At 38.8% G+C, this 27519-nt stretch overlaps 2 protein-coding genes across 3 annotated transcripts in view; both read right to left on the bottom strand.

The window, feature by feature from the left end:
* Positions 1-179: 179 nt before the first annotated feature.
* LOC105931737 (cytidine deaminase) lies at positions 180-5784 on the bottom strand. The gene is made up of 4 exons (XM_012870554.3): positions 5591-5784; positions 3839-3950; positions 1611-1668; positions 180-1368 (listed from the first exon to the last, which is right to left on the bottom strand). The coding sequence occupies exons 1-4, from the start codon at positions 5709-5711 to the stop codon at positions 1261-1263; spliced, it is 399 nt and encodes a 132-aa protein (XP_012726008.1). The 5' UTR covers positions 5712-5784; the 3' UTR covers positions 180-1260.
* Positions 5785-17702: 11918 nt separating this feature from the next.
* Positions 17703-27519, bottom strand: part of LOC105924837 (trypsin) — a 10793-nt gene continuing 976 nt past the window's right edge. Inside the window, exons 1-6 of one of the 2 annotated variants that reach the window (XM_012860604.3) lie at positions 24663-24780; positions 23286-23357; positions 23027-23177; positions 22675-22816; positions 19795-20046; positions 17703-18170 (exon numbers count right to left, since the gene is read on the bottom strand). In XM_012860604.3, the coding sequence (XP_012716058.2) occupies positions 18021-18170; positions 19795-20046; positions 22675-22816; positions 23027-23177; positions 23286-23346 (756 nt within the window). In that variant the 5' untranslated portion in view covers positions 23347-23357; positions 24663-24780 and the 3' untranslated portion in view covers positions 17703-18020. Of the gene's footprint in view, positions 18171-19794; positions 20047-22674; positions 22817-23026; positions 23178-23285; positions 23358-24662; positions 24781-27519 lie in introns of those variants that run through there. The other variant, XM_036152010.1, reaches the window with a different exon arrangement.

Genomic DNA, 27519 nt, shown 5'->3' on the forward strand with positions numbered 1-27519 from the left:
AGCTGGCCCGCAGTTCTGCTTACACTTAAAAAGAGGCTCCACAAAAATGTATAAAAGCAGGCAGGAAATGGAGGAGGGAGAGGGAAAAAAGAGACCAAGAGAGGAGAGAAAAGAAAAGCGTCCACCATCACCGAGAAGCAAGATGTAGAAGAATAAGAAAAAAAGAAGGTTGAGTCTGATTTGTCGGTACTACACAGCTTTATAGTATGAGAATGTGCAGTTATCCAGTTCAACCAGTAGGTGTAGATAGATGTATACTTTATTGGCCCCTCTGGGAAATTTGTCCTGGAGATTGTATGATAAACAAAGCTGCTTCAGCAATTAAATGCACTACAAACAATAAAAATCATCTGAACAGAATAAGCAAATAAGTAAACAGATATTGCTCGCTAAAAGCTGATCCATAAAAGAACAATGACACATTCACACATACAATCCAGCAAATGACCCACCAGATAAGGCCAGAGCATCAGAAGCATGACGAAATACTATATGGCTGCTTTTATTTAACAATCTGATTGATGAAGGGATAAATTAGCTTTGTGCATTATATGTGGAGCATAACTTCAAGAGTCAGTTACACCCTTGGTGGAATCATCTGGTTAGGGTTCGCCTATGATTTTCATCAGGCGACTATGTTCTTTACCTAGAAACAACCATTCTAGTTTGATGTTGTGTTCTGCGCTGACTTTCCAGAAAAGCCTAGTCTGGACAATCTTTCTATTGGACAATCTTTTATATTCATACAGATATTTCTGAAAGTCAAACTTAAAAACAGGAATTGTTGCTCTTAACCGTAGGATCTATCTTTACTCTTTTCTGCAACACCATGCTTTTTTTTTAAACCACAGTCTGCTTTTTTTTTTTACTTTATCCCTTATATCATACAGTTGTCAACCATATACTACTAAAATGTAATCCAGAAGATACACATGCATGCCTATTAATACTAAGCCTGTCTATGACAATGAATAAATTGTAAAACATATAAAACAAAGTCCCCACAACTGCCTGGGAAAAAAAAGGCAGTTATTGCACAAGAGGAGTGTACTAGTAGTAGTAAATTTTTCGATTTGAGACTATGCTACTGCAATGGAATATATGTTTATGGGTTTTTGCGCATTTATACCAATGATGCCAAAACAAAATGTAAAATGCTGTGTGGGCAGATCTAAGTTCATCTCATCTAGTTTCCAACAATGAACTTTAGTGCATTACAGTACAAGCTCAGAGATTGCTGGGCATGTTGGAATCCTTCTTCTAGGACAGGTTTGCAGGGCCAAAAGAGACGGGCAGCAGCTCCTCCACAGTCATCTTCTGGTACGTGTTGTCGAGCTTTGTAAGATAAACATCCCACTTAACCCCAAACTAGTTGAAACAAGAAAGAATAAAAAAAAACATATTATATATAAAATCTATCTTACACGGTAGAGTCACAACTTGATAATAAGATGCCAGCATTTGCAACTGAGGTACTAAGGCCTGTCCACAGCAGTATGTTTTATCTTAATACTTTATATCTATTAGTATCTTTAACCACAAAGTCACTTAATAAATATGCACTGCCTGGAAACAAAAAATGGTAGTGATTGTATAGGAAAAGATCATACCTCTCTCATGAACTGCCTGCAGCCTCCACATGGGGAGATGAACTCATCCTTCATATCACTGAAAAAGATAGTAAAAATATCCCATATAAACTGAAATATGCTGTAAGTGGTGCATGCTGAATTGATTTTCTGATCTGTTTGAGAACCCGATGCAAAAAACAAACGTGTGTTGAAGATTACAGGCATCAACATTAAAATAGCAAAAAGAGAATATAACTGTTGGAAAATGACTACAGCAGCACACTGAACATCAGTATATTTTAAATGTTTGGTAGTATGGAAACTGTGCACATCTGCACAGAGCACTAGAAGCTATTGTGCAAGGCCTCAAAATTAAAGCAGAGGCGAAATAAGTTTAAAAAAACTACCGTGCAAACTAGTTTTATGCCAACATTACATCAAATGCTTACCTTGCCTTATATGATGATATAAGCTATCAACAGCAAACATTGCTATTGTTAGAATTGGCCTTCTGTGATTGTGTTTAAAGTTATATTAGTCATGCACTGGCCATTAACGGTGTTTGAATTAATATTAAATATATGCTGGTTAGTCTGTGTGATAGTATTCATTTTGTATGTTTTATGGTATTTCATGGACACTTCCTTTGTATTAAAAAAAAATTATCTTTGTACTGACGCAATCTTCTCAGAGCTGAGAATCAGCAGGAAGGTTTGAGTTCTTCCCTCTCCTATCGCTAGGTCTGTTGCAATTAGATCTAAGTGTACAACTTTATATGTGGCCCAAATAAATTAGACTTTGGCTACTGATAGCTTAGGACTCTGACTCCGTTCCACGGGCTGCCAACAAAAGAACTGGGTGATAGATAAAGCAAAAGGTTGGCACTGTGAACCAGATTAGCTGAGCCTGAGGCTGTATCCACCGGAGCTGATTGGCGGAGGGCCCATTTCTCAGACAATTGCATCCGGCTGAAAATAACAGGTAAGCAGAAAACCTGATCATAAATTTCTGCCCAATGGATATGCTAAAAGTAATTGTCTGAAGAGGAGTGTTCTACAGTCTTTAAAACTGTAAATGTTTAATCTTGGAACCTTTAATCGTGTCTAATTCAAATACTATGAAATGATTTAAGTTGTTGTTGAATGGCCACATGTACTAAGCATATAGCCTCACGTGAGGGAGGGTGAATAAATGTCCTAGTCTCAATTAAATTGGCTAATATAAAAATGATATTTAGTCGTTATATTTCATACGACACTTTTACAACACTCCTCTGAGAGGGGCGATAAAGATCTCTACAGATAGACTTCTGTACTGTACAACTTTATATGTGGCCAAAATAAATTAGACTTTGGCTCCTGAGAACTTAACACTCCCTTTTCCTCAGGTTGCCATCAAAACAATTGGCTAATAGATAAGCTACAACTATGCCATTGTTAGGTAGTGTGACAGGGTCAGCAAACATACTAATAATAGCGTGTTAAATAAGACTTTATTTAAATAAGACAACTTTATTTGTCATTTTGTATGCACAAAGTGCATACAAAATGCACTTTGTGCAAAATAATTTTACTTTGAAATTTGGAAACTGATATTTTGTGACCTTTTAAAGACTGAAGGGTGTCTCTAGCTGAAAGTAAGTGAAAGTCAAAGAGCACAATGATGAATATTCTGTAGACTTTTCATTCTTTCTCCATAGTTAAAGAAAGTTAAGAGCTTCAAAAAGTTAAAAATGATTTAAAAGAGTCAGTTAAGGTGGTTCTGGCATCTCATGGCACCCGGTGCCACTTTTTTGGAAGCTTTTCTAGGACGTCTCACCACTGAAAAGGCGGGCTGGGGTGACTGGGACGGCCCTGTGATTACTAAAATTTTGCAGAAGAGTGTAGCTGGGCATGGGGGGAAGAGCTAAAACATTTAAGAAACATCCCATTTTTAAGTTCTTTCCAAAAAAGTTGTGCAAGTTAGGATTTTTTGTTTCAGTTTTGTTGTGCAAAAAGAAATGCAATGTGAGGTGATTCACAGTTTGTGATCTAGAAGTAATTCAAGCATGAATACAGGGTGGATACCAGTATTATACTCTCTTATTTAGAGATTACTACAGCAAGTCATTACGTGTTGGAGACAGACTTGGCAGAGTTTTTACACCACATGCTCTTCCTTACGCAATCCGAATTCAAACTCTGTCCCAGATTTTTAGGTTAGATACAAGTATGACAGGAAATAAATGTACGTCTCCTGACATAAGATGTGTTAAAGGTGCAAGTTACCTAGCAATGGCGATGGCCTTGAAGTCTTTGTAGCCTTCTGACACTGCCTTGGCCATAGCATTCCTTTCAGCACACACTCCCAGATTGTAACAAGCATTCTCCACGTTACAACCTGCCAGAAGCACAAACAAACATAACGTGCAGTCCTGTAAATAGACCCTCTACAGCAGGCATGTCCAAAGTAGGGCACTGGGGTCCTTTAAGATTTGGCCCACCACCACATGTGGCAGATGCAGAGGTAAACTTTTTTATTTTTAAAGGAGCATGGCATAAGTTCCAGGATTTTTGCAGTTATCTGCCCCCTCTGGCAACACATTAAATTGACACCAGTATCGGGCACGTGCGTGTGAGAAGAGGAAAAGCATCTGCCGCTGCGACTGCACAGGTCTTTTGTTTAGAGACGTAATGTCTTCTGAAGTTAGAAAGCTATAAATATTGAAGTTGGCCTGTGTTCTCTTGCTAATGCATTGATTAAGGTGGAGACTCAATAAAATAGAAGGGTGAACAAGAGCGAGCAGCGCGTTACACCCATGCACACACCCAGAGGATTGCGCCCAAATTACTCTCTGATAAACTGATTAATCCAGCCTATAGCACCAACTGCAGTAAATAGACGATTACTCATTAAACATGGCAGACAATGGTAAGGGCATGTATGGGAAAGAAAATAATATTTAACTTCAAAACTTGCACTTTGCACCTTTAATAAGGGCAAAATCAAATACTGACAAGGTAAAATCTTACTGTTGAGAAACATTTCACCTAACTACATGTTTGTTTATCCGAGGATCACGGACACACGTTGATGTTAACAACCCACAGAGTCAGATATGAAATTTAACCAAAATGTATTAAAAGAGTTGAATAGTATAACATAAATTAATAAATGGACGTTGTTCACTATCACCAGCAAGTGAACCACATGCAGACGTTTCTGTCTGTGAACTCGAGTGAAGAAGGATACTTCACCTTAGCCTCACGCAATTTTATAAAACTTATCTGACATTATCATTATATATGCCATGTCGTCGTGGCGCTGCCAGTGGCGGTTTCTGTCGACACCAATGATTTAGCCAGTTTTATCTGGTTTCTGATGGTTCCTCTTCAGCTGTGGTCTAATCAAGAAAGTCTTATTCTTTCTTACAACTAACTAGACATCCATCTTTCATGGTAAATAAGGTTAATAATTGTTAATTAATAACCCCAATTGCTAGTTATAATGATTAAAGGCTGGTAGCCCTTAATTGCAATCATTTTGGATAAAAATCATTGTAGCTTACCTTTGACTAGAGTAATATTATTAATTATACTATCTAATTATAATTAATGATAATATCCATAATCAAATAGGTCAAATTGCACAAAACGTGCAACATAAACTTTTAAAACCTTGCAAAATATTTTCCCTAACATTGCAATTAAAAATGTTCGGTACAACACAAGGTATTCATCTTTTAACAACTGTAATTTTTACTTTCACTTTCACTTCATAGTAAATAAGACCACATCTATCACATGAATTGTCCTCAAATGCAGACTTTGGTGTATTCAAATGTGATTTGAATTCATTTATTATGGCTAAATACAGAAAATCTGACAAGCTGAAAGATAAGAAACTGGCATTGATCATTTTTCATACTCATGGAGCCCAGTCATAAGCAATACAAGTAGATGTTATCCTAAAATTAAGTTTGATCTCTGTCCATCCTGTTTGTTCTTAATATTTAAGTAGAAAGAACACACACAGCTTACCTGTAAACACACGGTTGTCCGAGGTTAAGAGTGCAGCTCCAACTCTGAATTTGCTGTATGGAGAGTACGAATGCTTTTTGGCCTCATGGGACTTTTGAATCAGTTCAATAATTTCAGCCATATCGCCTTTTTGGTGTTAGGTTGTTTGTGAATACTGGTATGAAGTTGAGACTGAGACAGGCGGTGCTCTAAATGTGAAAGCGACAGAGGAAAAGGGGTAGAGGGTGGAGTCACACAGCCAATCATTTGCCGACATACAAATTCACCATGTTGGCATGAAGACAGGGGGAGGCGCAGAGGATGTGATTCAGCAGAAGAAACGTGGTCAAGACTTCTGAACTTGGATGTGAGCTGCTATGTGTGGAAAAAAACTCTTTTTTAAGCTTTGAGTTGTTATTCCCCTTTTACACTTCTTAACTACAAACTTGGGGTATATTTTATTTTATAGACTAAGAGAAATAACATTAATTGCAAGGCAAACAAAGAACCTGTTATTTAAGTCAAACATAGTTTTTTAGAGGTTTATTTACATAAACATAACATAAACAAGCCAAGGTGCAGGCAATATAGTGGGAGATTGAAAAGTTTTAGAACTATTAAGGGTAAAAAGGGTAAAAAGGGTAAAAAGAGGAAAGCTGGACTTTTGTTATTGCTAAGTTTGAACCTTGTTTTTCACTAACACTGGACATGCTCCAAATGACACCAAGGATCATCAAAGCTATAGTTGGCAATCCTGTTCAGAAACACTTTTTATGGGTAAAATGGTCTTTTCATCCTGAGAGCAGTAAATACATTATGTATTCACTAAAAGGAACTTAAAATTAGTTTTCTGTGGGAGCTGCAGGCCTGTAAAAACTTTAACCAATCCATGCCCCTCGGTCTGAAGAACATGAATTTGAGAGTTTTGTTCCTACATTCACTCTCCTCTGTCCCTCAAGCTCCGGGGATATTGCCACACCTATTGGTTGTCCCACATGCCAATCATCCTGATGAGCTCACCTAATGCCAGTGTCCGTGCTCGTTCCTTCATAGTTTCTGCTTGCTGGCTGCACATGCGCATTTCTCCATGGTTCCTGCCTGTCTGAAATCCTCCGTTATCGTGCCTGTCCCCAACAAAAACAATCATCACCTGCCTCAATGATTATAGTCCTGTTGCTCTGACGCCCATCATCATGAGGTGCTTTGAGAGGATCCTGCTACAGTACATTAAGGATGCCATCCATGCTGGCCTGGACAGCCTGCAGTTTGCCTACAGGGAGAATCGCTCTATAGAGGATGCTGTCTCGTTAGAACTGCACTCAGTTCTGACTCATCTGCAGCATCCCATCATCTATGTAAGGATGCTCTTCATGGACTTCAGCTCAGCCTTCAACGCCGTGCTACCAGACATGCTGGCTCTGAAGCTCCACAACATAGGACTATCCACACCTCTCTGCTTCTGGTTCAGTGACTTCCTCACCAAGAGACCCCAGGTGGTGAGAAGAGGGCATAAGCACATCTGCTGCACTGATCCTGAACACAGGAACGCCGCAGGGATGTTTCCTTAGTCCTGTCCTCTTCACCCTTTTCATTCTGTTTTGCTGTCCACCCAACAAACACAGTAGTGAAGTTTGCGGACAACACCACAGTAGTGGGTCTCATTTCCAACAATAATGAGTCCCACTACAGGGATGAGATCAGCATTCTCACACGGTGGTGCACCACGAACAACCTGATCCTGAACACCGGTAAGACCAAGGAGGTAATAATGGATTACAGGAGGTCCAGGAGGACTGAAAATGCTCCTCTCTGCATTCAGGGGGCGGTAGAGGAGGTTTGAGTGGCGCCTTTAAGCCCAAGCGGCACGCGTAAAAACTTGAACAAGCCAAATGGAGTAATGACAGCGGTTTTAGGAACATCCTTAGTTCGCACAGGGACAGGGACTCGAAATCCATTTTAGAAAAAATAGAGGTCCCGGCGAGATGGACAGAGAAATCCTGGATGTTGAGGGATTGGATAACAGTCATTCTCTGTTATTAAGACGACGAAAAGCCCCACAAAGCCACCACTGGCCGTCTTACTTTGGCACCATATGTAACAGGGATGGTCATGGGCTATAAGAGTACTGCACAATGCCTAAGGGTTCCATGTTGACAAATTCCTCCCGTGCGATAACCAGCTTAGCCGCATCACGGAGGAGCACGCGAACACCGGAGCTCCTGTCGTGGGTATATAATGTTCTATCCCTTGTTTTGCTTCAGTGTTTAAAAAGTTGTCAGTGAAGCAAATTCAGACAATAACCGCTGGAACATATCCCCAGAAGCTAAAAGATTTGCATGTACTAACGGCCCAGCTCGTCGCATTATACAAGGCAGTGAAGAAAATGACACAGCATCTGTTGGCAGCATCCACAAGCAGCCTATGAGAACACAGAAAGTCAGCACCTATGATGGGAACTGAGCTTGCAGCCATTACAAAGTTCCACTGGATGTCGCGGTCATTAAAACAGACAGTTACCAACCTTTGGGCAAAGGTTTTGCTGGGACAGCCGTACGCCGCAGTCAGCAGGGGACCGCAGCCTTTAGCCAGCCTGTCAGAACCAGCTGGGGGAACGAGGCTCATCTGTGAACCAGAATCAGTCAGGAACCTCCTCCCTGACCGTGAGTCTTCTATGAAGAGCAGCCTTTCCGTTTCGCACACAGCCTGATGTTCTTAAAAAATCGTAAGATGTGAAACCTACTATGTTTCCAAGTAAGGGTAATGGGACTGAACCCCAGACAACAGTTACATTAATTACCACAGTAATGCCGAATATAAGTAAATCCCTGATGTCAAACCTTACTACGGTAGCACCTGGTTCTGTCTTAATAGCACCAGACCTGAAAAAAAGACCTAATATTAGAATTAAGAGAACCTGTTTCAGATCATTATGGACACTCTCAACATGTCAGCATTTCAATGAAGGCTTATATAAATTCTATAAGGCATGTTGTGCTAACGTAGTTACTCCCAGAACAATAAATAGATTACAAGACATTAAATGGCATGCAACAAAACCCAGAGGTGTCACCACCACTTACAAACTAGTTTTGTTTGTAGATATATTTACGTACATGCGTGTGTAAATTTGATTTCAATAAATTTTGTATATTATCTTGCTTACGTTTTTCTTTCTTTCATTTTTTATTTTTTTTCAGAATGTGATGCGTTGAATTTCATTGCAATTACCAGAAGCTGGTCGGTCACGTGACTGGCTGGCGGACGCCCGTGGGGACTGGGGTCCATGTAGTTCTTTTTCCCTGGATAAATACATAAATACCGCCAGCACAGGGGGTTTTTCGGCCATGGGAAAACAATGAAATGTTAGTATATATTTGTATGTTTACTGTAATTTTATTATGCATTTATTTAAATTGTGGTATTCAGTTCAATTCATTAATAAGTACAGGCATTTTGAAGTTATTTCCATTATTGCATTGTTCTCAAAATATTTTGATATGATTTTTGTTGTATTCAGTTACTATATTTACTACAATTTACTATTTACTGTTATAAGTTTTACATATATATGTATATTTTAAGGTTTTCTTTTAAAATGTTTCACTTTAAGTGAAACAGGGGATAATGGGAGATCAGAAGTTTTAGAACTAGTAAGGGTTAAAAGAGGACAGCTTGATCCGTTTGAACTTTTAGTTATTGTCATGTTTGAAACTTATTTTTCACTGACATTTGACATGCTCCCAATCACACATAGGATGATTAATGTTTAGCTGTTTCCTGTTATTCACAGTCTAATAGTTACGTAAGCATTCTATCCATGAATAACGGGATACATCTGGTTTGGGTTAAGTGGTCCACGTGGCAAGTAAGATATCACGTACGCACTTATGTAACGGCCACATTATAAAAAGGAGGGTGTAGGGCCCACGTTCGGGATTTTGCTGAATGAAAACGTGAATGTGCAACTCTGTGTTTGAATTCAAGATAAAGTTCCCCTGCTGTCAGAAGAAAAAGGAAGCAGCGTTTTCTCTCTCGATGTGTTTTTTTTTTCTTTCTTTTTTTTCCCCCAAGATCATTTTATCTCCCACAACGGCTCCAGGCAACATTGGGTAAATATCCTGTGTCAAATCTGAGGTCTAATTTCTAAAACTTGCGTTTGCACAAATCAGGACCTGAAACTTGTGTACCGGGGGGGCAGAGTAGCCGTAGGGAGGTTCGTGGAGGGATTCCCGCGTAGCTCTGGTGTGCCTCTGGGAGGCGCTGTGACGCTTTCTTCATAACGTGACGCGTCCTAAAGAAGAAGACGTTACACCAAAAGTTACGCCAACAGAAAGAGCATACGTGTCAATAAATTTCCGAGACTGCTCTCATTTTCGTAATGTCCACTGTGGCAGCAAACCATGCACCACGTTAGAGAACAGATTAAAATAATTAATAACCAGAGCTCTCAAGATCTATGGAAACATCGTAAGAATATATAAAATTTTCGGATCGCGCGCGTGTGTGTGTGTGTGTGTGTGTGTGTGTGTGTGTGTGTGTCTGTGTGGGGGGCTCTGCTGTCCTCTGCTGTCATGTCAAAGGAGTTCCCTCAGTATCAAGAGCGGGTCCAGTCAACTCCGTCTCATTTTTAACCAACTGGAAAAGAGTAAACAGTTCTGTGGTCGTTTCCAGATTTCTGACGAAAACACTACTTGCTCTGATTGTCGATACAGTCTCCAGAACTTCTGTCTTCTGCAACCAAAACTCCACCGTCTAGTCCATTTCAGCCGTCTGCTTTATTAAATACGTCAAATGTGACAAAATAAACACTGAATAAAATTAAAACCAGATGTATTAATAATTTTCATCGCGCTATCTCTGCTGCTCTTTTAACAGCATTGACCAATAAAAATAATAAAAATGTAATGCCTGAGATGGGAAATTTTGTTTTCTGATGGTTAACTAGGTCTTTAATGCTGAGGGATATATATACAGATAATATATTTTGATAAATAAGGGAAAACTATCAAAGTCCAATTGGAATCATTCTCATGGAATTACTTTAAAAAAAAAAAAAAAAAAAAAAAAACAACAGAATTGTGTCTTCCTGAAATCCCTCCTCAAATATTGCGAAACGGTATTTTATGCTGGCATATGTAACCTTAAAATGTAACATAATTAACTTGCCCATTTCTTTATGTCCTCAGACATCCCAATGACAGTAAATTTATTTTTTTGAGGAAATGGCATCTATCTTTAGTTGGCCAAGAAGAGCACCAACCATGCAGCCTCGCAAACTCTGGAAAACTTGTCTGCTTCGGCTGCTCTTGAAAGCACTTTGCACCTTATTTCCTTACATGTACCCTTCCCTTTTATGTAGGGCATCAACTGTGGAACATTATGAAGTGGCAACAATTATGTGAAATTAAGTAGCAAGCGTAAACATAAGTGTTAGCCAATGCTGTACATAGATAATATACTTACCAGCAATGGCACATTTACCAACCCTCCTTTTTATAGTGAATCGCACATATTTGTCTGAATTTGAGGAGGATTTCCCCTCCAGAAGATAGCTTTCAGCTCATAATACATTTTTGGCTCCATTTTGAATTATGCTTTACCGTTGCTGATGCTCGTCGAAAAACTGATGACCAACCTGTCGCACTCCAACTTTGACCAATAAATTTGGCCTATGCTTGGAAGGTAAACTTTTGTGCCCTTTCTGTTGGTCGTTGTATATCCACATTTAAAGAAAGATAAGTGCTTTTATTAAGCAATACATGTTAGATCATTATTATAAAACGATTCATGTACACATACACCTATTAATCATAAAATAAAAATAGCTGAACTTGAAATTTGGCCTTTAGGAAATACAATAGTGCAAAATATTGTAAAAGCATCGGTGCATATTTTTTTATTATTTCCTTCATTTTAACATGTTGATTAGACCATTCCTGATTTCAGTATCACATTGAAATATACAGTATCTAGCTATGCGAATACCAGCATTTCCGAAATAGTTCTTCTACCACTTGTACAATTTGACTTTTTGTTCTTGGAGGAAGGAGGGAATCGGCAGAAACAGTTTGGTTTGAATATTTAGTATTTTGGTCACAATATATGAGAAGAGCTGTCATATTTTGCAGTCATGATATTATTGGTGAGAACATACATTGTGTAGCTTTATCTGACTGCTTCATACTAAAATAGGTCAACAGCGACATTTCATATAGCCAGTTGTAGTAAATAAATCACGTTAATCTGCACGTTGTTGTTAAACTGCAGCAAGATAACTGTACGCAGGATGGGTCCGGACGTATTTAACTGGGTTTATTTTAGTCTAATTCAGCTTTTTAAAATACTTGGTGCAATTTGAAATTTAAAAGTTAATAATTTTCTTATAGCGGAAGAGAATGGATGGATAAATTTCTTATTATTTTAGATGCCTGAGCTTAAAATGAATCCCACTGAGACTGAATGTGTGCAGAGTGAAGGCTCAAACTGACAGAGACAGGACAAAATGATTCTGCCGAAGGAAAGTTTCTACTTGTTGCTGTGTCCACAATCCTTAAATTATTTAAATTCAAGTTAATTAACGATCTCAACTAAAATAAAAATGTGAGATTGAAATGGTTAATGTAGTTCGATTTATATATTATTTTACAGACAATCCATCAGAGACGGTAGCATAAATGGGGATATTAACAGTACAGAAAACTGATTGGGAAGATATGTTATTTAATATTTTTCAGTTAAACACATGAGGCTGACTTCAATGAACTACTGAAGCATACAGGATCACCAAGATCAAGGTAACAACATGCGTTTTTTTGTCTTCCATAATAAGAGTTGAATCAAGATGTTTGAACACTTTTCCCCGTTCCCAGGTGCAGCTCCATGCATTTCCTCCAGAGTTAAGACACCTGGTTCCAGATTAATGTGTTGCAGTCTTCTTTTCTGGTTTCTAATGTCATGGAGAGGAAGACTCATGTCCTGAAGAAGCATGGAGCCTTCATCTGATCATTGATTAAAAATATGACCCAATTATTTTTCCATAGTCAAAACTCTCCTTTGTAGAACTGTGGTAAGTTCTCCGTCTTTTTAATATGATGTTTTTTGCTTTTTAATTCCTCCCCCATTTTTTTCCCCTCAGGTTCCTGCTTTGTATAATAAAAGGCCTTGGATAATAAAATGTTTGGTTATTGTTTTTGCACAATTGACACATGTCTATGTTATCACTTAATAGGCTCTGTGCACAGACGTCGACACGTACTTCTGCTTTCTAACTTCTAATTAAACAAATTACTAACAAGTAATTTTATTCTAAACAACTAAATTTAAACTAAAATATTACAACAAATAAGCAAATTAATAAAAATTAACTAAATAATCAAAGTTACTTCAGTAACCCGATGTAATGTTAATGGGAATTTAAGGTGATCACCAAAAATACCTCTCTTCTTATTTTTTGTAGCCAGATCAAATGAAGGCTTGTGTCTTTTGGGAAGCGGTGAAAGCTTAAACGGCTATTATAGCGACCTGAAACCGAGCAAAGCGGCACAAAGCAGACCCACATACCATAGATTGAAATCTAAAGCTGGCACACACATGTTTTGACTTGTCAACAATCATTTTGCTGTTTATCTCTGAGGCGAAGCCAGGAAATAAACCGGAAACTGGGGTGCCGGATTTTAGAAAAAGCGGAAATGCGTCACAACGCTTGTGCACGGAGCCTATATGAAAAATAATTTGATCAGCTCTATCAATCAGCTCATTTTCCATGTGATACCAGAAAAACATCCTTTTTTTGGAATCATCGGAGTAAGTCCTGAAAACTGATATCATGTTATATCACTCAAAATAACACAGCACTGAGACGTTTTGAACTATTGAGGGCTCCATCAACCATGTGACTGGGTGTCGGCGAGTTCAAAGTCTGTCGTAACTCTCTAGTCAGTGCTGGTACAGAGGGGGGTGAGGACAGCACCGATCCACTGACCAATCTCCTGCTCTTCGGTGTGAATGCCAGTGATTGGTCAGACTTTTTACAGGCCCTCAGCTCTAGTAGTGCATTTCATCTAGTAGTGCCTTGATGTTTGCAGCCTTAACATCCTGAAAAATATCTCCTGCCTCAAGAATCACATTTCATTTTTCAATGCACTGCAAAATCTCTGCCTACACAGAAGGACGATGGCATCAAAGATCTTGAAATAACTGAGTAAACTATTTGCTTCGGACTTGGCTTCACTTGTCAGACTGCAGGTGGCTAAGACACGTTCTGGTGCTTCAAGGATGGAGGGCAAGTGAGCTGCCACAACTCGTACTGAATCAATATGGCCGCCTCATTGAGTATCAGAAAGACGATGAAGACAGCATTCCGTCTTTTCTTTTAAGATTGCTCATCGCTCTGGGCTAGCACTGAAGAGATTATAAAGACGGTTTACAGATCCAAAAAATGTTGCAACCTGGACATGACTCAGCTTCATGGACACCAACCGGATCGGGGGTGTGGGAAGCACAGTGAGAGAATGTAGCAAGCGGATTGACTTTAAATCTGAGCTTGTACTCCTTTCCAGACATGTTGGCTCCATTTCCATATCCTTGTCCTCTACAGTCTTGTATGCAATTGGACTACAATGCTTTGAGAATCATTTTTCAGAATCTTCTTGTCTTTTTGTGAAAATCTTATTTGATAAACCTCTCAAATATCTTCCATACACTGCTGTCTTCTTTGTCATGATGTACATACTGTATCTTACCTATAGCACAATAGTGTTGAGCACTCTCTTGCCACAGAGCTCAATGAACTCATTCTGCATGTCTGGACTTAGTGAGTTAAACATGACCCTTTCTTCTTTTGCTTACTTTTTTTCTAAGTGCTCATGTAGTAGGAGATCATAATAGGTCAACAACTCAAGAGTTCCAAGAAAATTGTCATGATGGAGATCATCCATGTTTGAGGTTGTCCTCTGAATGCAAGATTTCTGGAAGCCAAATGATGAGTTACATCCAAAAGCCTCTCTAAGATCTTGGTATGCTTCTCTGCTTCTGTCTGGAACTGTTTTTGAAGGTGCCCATCAACTCCCATGGTTACCAATAAGTAAGTGTGTTGAACGCTTTTCCATTTTACATAGCACTGCTTATGGGGAGTGTGTGTGTGTAATGTTCTGGGAACTTTCTCTACATTCTTTGCTACTTGATGTCTGATAACTTAAGTCCATCCTTGCTATTCAGTGCAGTGCACTTTTAGCTGGCCTTATCTGCTCATGTGAGAACAGAAGGCATGCGATGCGGAACAGAGCTTTTGCAATATCACTGTAAATCAACCAGTCCCTCCTAATCTTGCAAACTAGAGTCTCTCTCTGCTGGGCTGTTAGCTTGTCTGGCTACAGTCCTGGATCCTCTGACGACAACCCCTCTGCATTTCCTTTACTTGGCCCTTCCTTTTCTCTCTCCCTAGCCTCCTCACTACTATCGAACACGTCTACAAGCATGAAACACATGATTTACGTTAGCCTCAACCTCATTTTAGTCTCACATGTAATGATACATCTAGGGATGGGTACCAAAACCTAGTGTCAAAAAGCCCCCAAGGCCACTTCAGACGGTCCTCCCTGCCCGACAAGCTTCAGCCTTGTTGGTCCTCCTAACGGTGTTATTAAGGTTGCATTAAATTTTTCAGAGAGACTCCAACCCAAACAACATTGTTTTGCTGATCTTCTCCTTCGGAAACAGACATGGAGGAGACTGATGGGATGGGCTAACGTTCTGCTCTAACATGTTTGCCTCGCTTACTTGTTGCCAACTATTTGGCAACTTTTCAGACCACTCTAGCGACAATTTTATTGCAAAAGCGACAAGCGATGGATCTAGCGAATCTTTTCTGTGTTGTTTGAGACTTTGGCAACAAGTAAAAGCACCAATCGCTTTGAGTTTCTGTCTCTTCAGCAAACTGCGAGTGCAGCTGTGAGCCCCTCCCGCTATGAAAACACTGACAGACGGTCGGTTAGCCAGCCTCGCCCTGCTGCTGCAGACACTGACTCGTCTGTTTCCCCATGAGTCACGCATGAGCAAAGCGTCCAGTAGATTACAAAGTGGCATGTAAATATATTATAAGCATAATCTTTAATGGGTAATCGTAATTTCTTTCTCTGAAACTGTTGAATTTAAATAGATCCCTCCCTGTAACTGATTCATACACAGCCTCATTGATTCACTTCATCCCCTGTGGGTGCCTCTGCTATGTTTTGGTTAAAATTGATAATATATTTAAAAAAAGAATTATAAATGCAGTTTGGATTCAGGTAGAACATAATTTAATATTTGAGCATATTTAGAGTGTTTTTAGTAATTTTCTGCCTTGTCAATCTTGATATTCCTCTTTCCTACACAACATTCTTCCCTCCTACAACATACGTTTTATTCAAGATATAGTGTTATAGCCTTTTGTTTAAATATAAATTTATTTGTATGTTTTTATTGTTCTGTTTTTATATAAAAAAATATTGATTTTGTACTTTTATGTTGTTTGCTTTTGCTCCAAAGGTTTAAAACGTAAACCAGTTAGTGAAAAGTTTTTTTTACCCTTTTATTTGATAAAAAAAGTATTGATAATGATATTGATCAAATACCAGATCGATAAAGAGTATTGTTAAGAGCAGTGGTATCGATAAACCCTAAATGATACCCATCCCTAGATACATCCTAGTTGATGATTGTACTGGCTGCTGGTCATTTCAGTTCAAACTGCTAGTACAATAACTTAAAGTTGCCTTTATGAGCTCACCTTGTCTCACATCCTCAAACTCTCACCCTTTCTTGCCTTCGGCATCTGATGCAGAACTCACTACGTCTACAAGAGTGGTATTAGCCTCTTAACATGCAAATAACTTTACTTTTTAAAGCAAGTTAACTTTGTATTTCTAGAGTCTTCACTGCAAGATAAACTGCTAAAAATAATGAAACATATGGCCAAGCATTTCCTTACTATGTTGACAAATTGTCTTTCAAATGGAGCTCATATTTGTGTTGCTATGAGCAGAGCTTTCAACCAAACAGCCATAACTGGTAAAACATCCACAAGAGGGCGCTTGACAGCGCTTGACATCTACCATTTAGAACAGGGGTCACCAACATTATTGAAGTTCATCTTAACTTTATGTAATCTAAAATAGTTTTTAGTGTTTTTGTTAATTTTAAATCTATGTAAATGCAAGTATGATTAAAAAGGAAGATAAACTGAATAAAATAACATTTTACATGCAGCTCATAGCTGGAGGGTTGTGCTATTTTTGAACAGAGTCGAGGACACCACATATGGAAAGATAATGTAAAGGCGCTCGCCCTTGAATACTTGAACAACGATCTCACCTTGTCTTTGCTCATCTTCAGAAGAGCCGCCAGGACTGGCCACTCCAGCTGCTGTGCCAGCTCCACTGTTTGTTTCAGAAACGGGTTAATGTTGACAACTATAATTGTCCCTTAATGCTCTTTATACTTACAGCCACAAGCAGCCTGGTTGGCATTTAACTGAGCTAAAGACTTCACATGAGCATAGCAGCAGCTGGAGTGGATACGTTAACTTTAATTTGACTTTGCATAACAAGCAAACTTGGTTCACTTTTAGGAAAGACAGCAGTCAACAGCTGCCTCTCCTCTTTGAATGAGGGCTATATGAGCCGGCCAGAATCACAACACATACATTTGAACGGAAGCGAAATAATACATGCTTTTGAAATGTTTTTGTGGTGTGGATTTGTATTCAGCAAGCCTGACAAGGTCTTTCACCTAAATCAACAGCAGGTAAGAGGAGAAATGTTCAGATAAGCTACCAAGAGACATTTTAACTCTGGGGGAGCTGCAGAAATCCACTGCTCATGTGAATGTCAGATTTCAGGAGGATCTGTTTGCCAGCTATGAGTGATGCCTCCAGAAACTATGTGTAAACTGTGAAAAAAGTATGGTGGAACCTTTAAAATTTTGATCTAAACCATTCAATTGTCGCTGTGGTTGCAAGTTTAAGGGCTCTGCATGACAACATGTGAAACGTTTCAAGAAGTGTGAATATTTTTTGAAAGATACTTTACTTGTGTCAATGTTTAGCTCAAAATGAGCAAAATTACAGAAAATGACAAGTCAGTATGAGAAAATATGCATCTTTATTTACTTCTTTTTTTTTTTATACTAATGGAAGAATTTTTTTGAGGTGGGGTCCCAGACAAATAATCTGTGACACAATTTGAAATATTGTCTAAAAAAACACACACACACACACACACAGAAAGTGCATTCATTCAAAAAGTTGTGCTTCTCTTGGTTTATCTGTTATAATAATATGAGTAATCCAAGTTGGATTCATGTATACATGTTTATTATGGCAAACTATGAAAAAGGACACAGAAAAAAACTTGATTTTCAGCATCCATTCAAAGCTTCATCCCAGGAGTCTCCTCTTCGGCCTGACGGATGGTTAGCTGTTCTGTATGGCCCAGTCGATCCATGAGACGTAGTTTCTCACTTTACTGTAGACGCCGGGGTAAAAGGAGTAGGCACAGCCGATGCCCCACGACACAATGCCTTCCAGGACACCGTTGCAGATCAACGGCCCTCCTGAATCTCCCTAGGAAGGGCAAACAAAGGGATCTTTTTGTAGCCAAATTGCTGTTTAGCTTAAGTGGCAAGACTGGCTTTCATTTCAAGTCAGACTTTTGTGACAATCATCGCCAACTCTTACATTTTCTGCTAGCAACTCTACTTATTGTGTTCAGCAGCATCAGGCAGCTTCTTTTCAGAAACTGCCAGCTGTACATACACGTGTACATCTACACGCCATTGCCATGCGTTGAGTCTTGTCAGCATAACCACGCTGTCCTAATGCGGAATGAGCAAACATCTGTCCAAAATTGGTCATAGCTTCCTTAATTCTTATTTGATTTTTTATAAAATATGGCTTAAATTGCAGGTGTTATGATACATTGAAATATGCTCTTTCCCTTAAGATACTTCCATAAGCAATGTGGGAACCGTGCGATTATAGTGTTGACAGATAAATCTAGTGTGCTATAAAGATCGCCATGTTGCCAACGTATTTTTTAACAGCTCGAGCCGCATTACTGTATCACAGTTTGTTGGTTTCTGGCCTTGGTTCTGACGTTTCTCAACTGATATAGGCTAACAGGAAGGGAGAGGATAAAATAAAATAAAAAAGTTCTGGCCAGCTATAAATTCATATTTCATTGTAATGTAGGACGTAAGACAAACACTACTAGTGTCGATAAGTCAAATCACTATAGCTAGCTTAAAACATATTTGTTCAATGCTAAATAGTCCAGAGATTCTGATTCTTTGTACCTGTTATTAAATCCATAATAGAATATGTTAATATTGACATCCTTGTATTATATTGTTTCATTTAGCCTTCACTTAATTAGGTAAGATGTTTCGTTTTAGTATTTTAAACACTGTAATACTTTTCATGACATACCTGTGTAGGCGACATTGCTTATATTTACTAGGATTTCTCGCAAATTACATTTTATGTCGACTAGATTTCAATTACATTTAAGTCAAACTGTCAAAGCAACATGTCATTCTAATGGCCTTTAAAAACACTGCAAAAAAGGAACCAAAAGTAAGTGAAATTTTCTTGAAATTAGTGTATTTTTTTCCTTGATTAGAGCAGGTGAATAAGACTATCTGCCAATGGAATAAGATTGTTGCACTTAAAATGGAACCAATTCATGCATGATATCTAATTATCTTATTTTAGGGGGAAAAAATACTCATTCCATTGGCAGATAGTCCTATTTAGCTCCTCAAATCAAGGAGAATATACTAATTTCAAGAAATTTTTACTTACTTTTAGTTCCCTTTTTGCAGCGAAGTAACCGTTTTGTGTATTTTTGATGCTGCAGACTCAATGCATAGCAATGGCCCATGTGTGTCACACCATAGTCACAATGATGTCCTGTGCAGTAATATATATTTATGGTGTCATGTACCTTTAAATGTTTACAATCTGATGTTGGTGCATCAAGTTTGAAAATACCTACACCCTGCTTAAAGCTTCTTTCATTGGACTGCCAGGTAAATCAAATTAAATATTGCATACTTGTTCTAATCAGCAACAATTTTATTTAATTTTGACTTCCTGCTAATTTCTTTGGAATAGTTGGATACTCAGAGTAAAAAGGATAACCTGCTCTCTGGTCACATCTGTTTGATGCAGTGATCCAGTTGCTCACCTGACAGGAGTCTCTCCCTCCTGCAGTGGACCCAGCACAGATCATGTTGTTTGTGATCCTGAAGTAGTAGTAGTACCAACAGTCTGCGAAGTAATCCACGTCTACAGACATCAGTTGATCGGACAGGCTTTGGCCGTAGACCCAGGTGACCCCCCAGCCGCTGACTGTGCACCGAGCAAAGCTTTGCAAAGTGCCAGTGCGGGGCAGAATAACTGGACTCACCACATCGTTGATGATGGCGGGGCGGTCCAGCTGATCCACAGAGGAAAACACCAGTCAGTAATTTCAAAAATCTAGCAGCGTATGCAAGCTGCTTCTCAGTAAAAGGAAAGGAAATAACAACCTCTGATCCACATTATTGTTTTTTTTTTTTTTTATCTAGGCTCCTGTGTATATTATTTAACCTCCTAACTGTCATGGGGACACCAGTGTCAGTCGGAGAAGTAATAAACGCCCGTTAAAGCTGTACTTTCCACATGGAAACCCTAAGCTACTTTTAATTTGTTTAGTTCAGTTGCAGCCGCTACATGTAACATTGACAATCGATCTTAAAAAATTTCTCTGACTTTCTGAGGGGAATGTCCGATCATAGAGGCCGTTACAGTCGATTTTTTCCAATCACAAGTTTAACGTTCCAACTGCAAACACAAAGCAGCATCTTACCATGACTTTTGGTCAAATTATAATATTGTCTGCACACAAGCTCAGTTTAGAGAAGTAATCAGAGCTATTCCAGAAGCTGTGAAGCGATTAATCCAACACTCCGATTCACACTTAGAACTGTTTTACCTTCACTCTACATTAGTGGCATTAACTCTCTAGATAAGGTTTGTTCAGAGAAAGTTACTCAGATTAATAAAAACCTCTCTCCAGTTCAGTCAAACAGAACCATCAACAAACTATTTTTTAAAACAAACATCAAGAAATTAAGACCGAAATATACATATTTCTTAAACTGTAAGTCCTAAAACAAAGGTAATTCATAAGTTATGAATAACACGTGTCCATCCAACGAGTTGTTAAGACTAAAATTTGGTATTGATCTTAGCAACTGTGGGTTTTGTGAAACGGACATCGAAACAACTGATCATCTGTTTTTCCACTGTATATCTACTCTGGGACTTTTGGGAGAACATCGGGACTGGTTATCAGCAAAAATGGAGCTCATTCACTTCACAAGAGGCAATATTATAGTTGGTATTAACTTGGAAAACACAAAGTCTGACCTGACTGTAAACAACCTGATTATCCTGGCAAAATTCTTCATCCACACTTCCAAATGGAGGAAAATAAAACAACTTTTTATGTCTTTAAAACGCCTCTTCTGCCCAATCACCTCAATGCGCTCAAACCGATGGAAAAGAAAAATGCGCAATCCCTCCTGGTAGCATATGAAGAACATGGGATATTCACAGACCCCTAACAGAGCTTACACAGGTCATATAATTTATCCTAGGGTATTTGATTGTATTATCTGTATTTTCTTTTTCTTTTGGAACTGCATTCATTTATGCTTAAATGTGCCCTATTTTACATGCCAGGGTTGATATGTGTTAGAATAATTTTTATTATTCTCTACATGTCTTATTTTTATTTACCATGTTTATTGCATTTATCACAGATTTACTCATTACTATTAAAAAGGTTTTAAGGTTTGAGTTTATTCAGACATCAAAGTGTTTTTCAGATGACTGATGTCTCTCTCTCCTGTGTTATAGAGTAAGGCCTGGTGCGAGAAACAGCCTCGCCATAAATGTTGATTGTTTTTGCGAGCACTATCTTATCTGTGATGAATTGCACCCAGCCATCTGTTGATACTCCATTTCCTGATCACTGAATGCTCCGTTGTTAGGGTTTTTCTTCATACCTGAACTGCTAGTTTATGATGTCAAAGGTCACACAATGCACAATGTCTCCCCACTTCCTTAAGCCCTGCAATGCGTTCTGTTAACTGGGGGCCTCTCTGTTCTGAAAATAAAAAGGCGTAAGCAGAGTGTGCGTTTCAGAACAGTTGGAGAAATGTAACTGATCGCATCTCTCTGATGTTCTCCTTGCAAGAGGCTGTTGTCTTCCTTCCTTTGTGTTGTTTAATGGATGTTTTAGGTGTTTAAACCTGACAATATGCCTTTAATATTTGTAAATCATTCTCCTTCAATAATAAAAAAGATCTTCGCCTTGTGTATTTCAGTCCGCTGACACTGACTGTGCATCGAACAGGATTCCTCCAGAAATGGACTTTCGTTAGAGCCCTCACTGATGTCTCTATATAGAAGTAAACAGGAGTTACAGCCTGTTGAAGTTGGCATCTCCATTTTGGCACAGTTTTGGATAACTCTTGGGGAACACCTGGCCATACGCACAGAAAAAACGGTCCAAATAGTAATTTTCTATGCAATTGATTTGAAATTTAAAGCTTTTGTGGAAAATACTTGTCTCTTGTGGATTCTACATTTTTTCAGCCAGTACCTCCTTGTATCAGTCTGCAGCTGCATGCCAATGAAAAAAATATATCTAAAAAAACTTTTCAAATTTAATAACTACAAACTGTTTACCAGTACAACAAATTGGACTGCTCAGTTAAAAGAAATGAAAAGTCACCTTTACAAAGACACTCAGCTCCAAAGGGGTCAAGAACAGCATCTGATTGAATATGAGTTTTTTTAATAAATTTTTTGGCATTTTGGGGGTGACATTTTAGGGGATTGAAGTTGTGTATAAACACGACAAACTTACTAGAGTTTTTATCCTGTCACTGATTTATTGCCGCCTGCAATCAGCATCTATACAGTGCCTCTACTTGCTTGTTCGAAATGATGACATGTCAGCGTTTTCTGAATCAAAACATTTCTCTCTACAGAGCTCTCACGGTGCGTATCCTACCTTAAGCAGCATGATGTCGTTGTCAAGGTTCCAGTAGTTGAACTGGTAATGTTTGATGATTAACAAGATGTCAAATATTTGCTCAAATCCCTCCTTCTCTTTGATGTTGTGCTCTCCCAGGACCACTTGCATCAACTGATTCCTGCAGTGGCAAAAGAGCATGCGATACATTTGATAGGGTTTTTTTTAAAGACACCTGAGGAGACCACTTTTGCTGTCATTTCACATGTAATAATAATAATAACAATAATACATTTTAATCGTCAGGATGCACAAAAACTTCGATACATTTGAATGTTTAGGTAGTGATAATCAGTTTGACTGGTGATGTTGGACGGCTGCAGTAACTTACGGCCTCCAGCAGTGGGCAGCAGACACTACCCACTGCGGATGAACCAGGGTGCCTCCACAGAAGTGGGAGCCTCTGTACAGGAGAGAGGCTTGGTATTTGATAGAGTAAGGCTCCACCACTGTTCCCCCAATAATTCTTTTATCATTCTCGACTAGAAGAGACAAAGGAAAAAACAAAACATTTTTTTTCCTCTTCTGCGCAACCTTACAAGTGTCCACTTGAATATCCTGATCAAACAACAATATGTATTATCTCTCACCTGTCAGGTTAGCAACAATCAGGGGGAGCAGTAAGAGGAAACAAAGGGGAGCCAGCTGCATCGTGTGAGCTGCTATAAAGGACAAAGACACAATTCAAGCGGTTTAATAACAAAATCCTTAGTGAAAACTGATGGCAAGAACAGAAGCATTGCACTCCTGATATACACAAGTAAACTCATCACTTTGCTTCTGTTTGAATTGAATAATTATTACAGCAACAAAGGTGGTAAAATATAACCACAGAGCAGCAAGAAACATGATGATCAAATCTATGACATGCCAGAGGTTTCAGGATTAATGCTCAGAGCATAATGTAATGCAACGTACCAGGGTGTAATAAAACAAAATAGAAAAAGAAAACGTGAAAAAATAAAAAACAGTGTATAACATAACATAATTGGGCATTTTCTTATATTTCACAATGTGACATTACATAATGCAGTTCCCTATAAATATTCTAACACAACATGACAGAATGTAACAAATAACCATGTAGCGTAAAGTTACATAATGCAAGGGGAAATTACATAATGTAACTTCATGTAAAATAACAACACACATCATAACGCAACATAAAGCAAAATAACGCAAAATAGTGCAAAAAAAAGAAAGAAAAGAGCCCAGAAATATACATACACCTGGCAAATTCAGGTTTGAAATAACATTTTAACATCATTAATATGTTTCATGTGTATGGGAGTAAAATTAATTTTCTGGAGGGGCCCAGCCAGAGTCCCTGAGATTGAATGTGATAGATAGACAATCCATTGAAGGAGCAAAAGATTTGGGTGATGGCAAGAACGGCCTTCCATCTTAGACTTTGAGCTCAGCACCAAAACATCAATGAAAACATGTGAAAAGATGCATCGCAACTTTTTCAGATCAGTTTGTTTACCATATTGCCAATAAATATTTTTTTTTCCAATTGCTTCCCAATAATTATTATGATAATCAATGGACATACCAGAAAAGATGTAGTGCCATTCTTTAAGCTACCGATATGTGGCACCAGCTAGTAAACTGTGGTATGGATCACAAACATCTCATCAATATTTAGAAAGATGGAAAGGGTACAAGTGGGAAGCTTCCTGTGCTGAAATTAACCTCAGCACTACACCAAAGGGCAGGAGAGCAAGAGAGAAAGAAGTTCATCTTATGCACACCTTACCAGGTGTAAAAAAAAAAAAATCTTTAACACAAAACATTTTAGATAAAGAAAAAAGGTAAATTACGTATATCATGACTGATACTCCTTTTACATTGTCTTATCATCGAGAGATACCCGCCTCATTTCCTGTCAAACAGCAACCTTTTGAACTTTGAATGAAAAACCCTTGTAAATCTAAATCTGCCATCGATGTAAATAGTCGTCTCACCTTATCAACAGTCGCGTCAGAATCCACCAAATTTCCAGCTTCGACATATACTAATACATTCCCACACAGCAGGACAAGCCTAAGGGCTCTTTTATACTCCAAACAAGCCTGTCCCTCTTATTATCCCTCACCATTATTAATGTCTCTGTCACATTCAGAAAGGAGAGAGTCTGACCCAGTATTAGAAGAAAAAAAAAAACACTTCATCCTTCTCTTTTATTACAGCTTTTTCTTCGGGGGCCTTTGTTCTCTCAGCTTCACCTTTTTGTTCAGCGTTGCAGATAGAGTGAATCTTTGCAGACATGAAACCCAACCGGCCAGAGCAACGATAACCTACACTTGTTCGACATGTTGTTTTTATATCCAGCGATGTTATAAAGAGCCCTCTAGTGTTCAGTCAACCTGAGATGTGGCAGAAAATGATTGCAGTCATTCTTTTCTCGAAACCAGGAAAGGCTTTTCTTTTCTTCTCTCCCCGGTATTCCTGTAAAACTGGCCGGAGAGCAAACCTTCTGAGCCTCTCTCACGTTGACTCGTGATCAAACGATGATCGTATCTAAGATAAAGAACGAATCAAATCATGATTTAACCCTGGTCCCGCTGTTATGCACTCAAATGTAACAGCTCACTCCTCCACAGGGACAGGGACCTCTCCCCCTCTCCCTGTCATTTATTTCCATAAGGAGTTTGCGCCTATATGGGTGTTTGGTTTGCAACTCCTAGCCTACATACAATCAGCTGTCCCCAAGGTGTCATTCCACCTTTGGAAGGTGATAGCATGCTCAGCTTTCCCTCGGGTGCAAAGTTGCTGTGGCAAACAGTGTGCCTTTGTTGCCGGTGTGTTTGTTACTCAGGGAATGAGGCAGAGGCCTTGAACAAAACTCTGAGCCTGAAAGTATGGGTGGTTCTAGACAGGTGCCCACGTAGAACTGGTCCTGGCCCCTCTACTGAAGACATGATACTAAATGATGAAGTGAGTTGGCCTGACTGGTCCCTTGGACCAATTTTATTTTTTTACCTTTAATGTTTCACATTGAAAAGGATAAAAAAAAAAAATGTTTACTTTTAGCCTCAACTGTATTGAGATCATATCACAGTTTTCATCTTCTGGATTAAGGATCTGCAACCTGCAGGTCCAGGGATGCAAGTCACGCTTTGGCTCTGTGGCTCACCCAATATATTAAACAACCAAATATTTCCCTGTTTTTTTGTTGGTTTTTTGACTCTGTGGTCCCATGAAAAGGCACTGGCCCCTGCCTGGCATCACTGGTAAGTTTGTTCTTGAATTGCCACTGATAATTTTGTGGGACACATTCAAGCAGAATAGACAATAGTGCTTTGCACAATTACCTAAGCCCCTTTACACCTTTGTTTAAGTTACAGCCACAAACGTGTATGTGTTTCACTGGGATTTCATTTGACAGACCAACATAAAATTCAGAATTGAGAAGTGCAATGAAAATAATATGCGGTTTTCAAAAAAGTTTTCAAAATAAAATCTGAAATGCGAGTTTTGCAATTCCACTTAATCCGAGAGAATGGACAGGAAGAGCATTGATCAGAAAAACAATACAGGAAGCCAGCGATAACTATTAGTCGTGTGCTCCACAAATCTGGCCTTCAAATCTGCAAACCTGTGGAAGAAACCCAACTTTTGGGTCAGTATGGGAAAAAAAATGGGGTTTAAAAATAGAATACGTATAATATATATTAAAAAAGCATGGAGGTGGAAGCATAGTGCTGTAAACTTGTTTACAGCACTATGCTTGTTTACTATGCTTGTTTACATGTAAACTTTTTCTTTTTTACATTTAAAAAAAATTGCTGAAATCTTTTGCCTGTTCTTCACAAAATAGCTTAAGCTTGGTCAGACTGAATAGAAAGAGTCTGTCTCTTATGCGGCCTGCAACAGAATCTTTGTTTGCTTTAGGTCTGAATTTTCCCGGCCCATTTCAGAACGTAAATATGGTTCGATCTGCAACATTCTCTGTAGATCCTGCTGTCCATTTATTTTTTGTCATCATCCATGCATTTGTTACGTCAATGCTGGACTATTGTAATTTTTTACTATCAGGAAGTCCACAAAATGCAGTTCAAAGTCTTCAGCTGATCCAAAATGCTGCAGCAAGAGTTCTGATGAAAATCAACAAGAGGGATCATATTTCTCCTACTTTAGCTTCCATTCACTGGCTTTCTGTTAAATCAAGAATAGAATTTAAAATTCTTCTTCTAACATATAAAGCCCTTAATAATCAAGCTCCATCATATATCAGAGCTCTGATTACCCTGTATGTTCCTAACAGAGCACTTCGCTCTCAGACTGCAGGTCTGCTGGTGGTTCCTAGAGTCTCTAAAAGTAGAATGGGAGGCAGATCCTTTAGCTATCAGGCTCCTCTCCTGTGGAACCAACTCCCAGTTTTGGTCCATGAGGCAGACACCCTGTCTACTTTTAAGACTAATCTTAAAACTTTCCTTTTTGACAAAGCTTATAGTTAGAGTGGCTCATGTTACCCTGAGCTATCTTTATAGTTGTGCTGCTATAGGCATAGGCTACTGGAGGACATCAGGGTCTAATTTTCTCACTCTACTGATTTCTACTGTTCTCCAGTTTTGCATTGCATTACATTGAAATGACAGTTGTCATTTCAGCTTTTAACTTTCTGTTCTCTCTCTTTTCTCTTCATAGTAGGTACACCTGGTCTGACGTTCTGTTAACTGTGACATCATCCAGAGAAGACGACTCACCTGCTACTACCATCTAATGTAGAACAGATTACTAGATCAATGTGTGCTTCTTTGCTTTTTTGTCTCTCTTGTTGTGTCTCTGTTCTGTCTTCTGTAACCCCAGGTCGGTCGA

This window comes from Fundulus heteroclitus, chromosome 20 (genome assembly GCF_011125445.2).
Source record: "Fundulus heteroclitus isolate FHET01 chromosome 20, MU-UCD_Fhet_4.1, whole genome shotgun sequence".
Taxonomy (NCBI): domain Eukaryota; kingdom Metazoa; phylum Chordata; class Actinopteri; order Cyprinodontiformes; family Fundulidae; genus Fundulus; species Fundulus heteroclitus.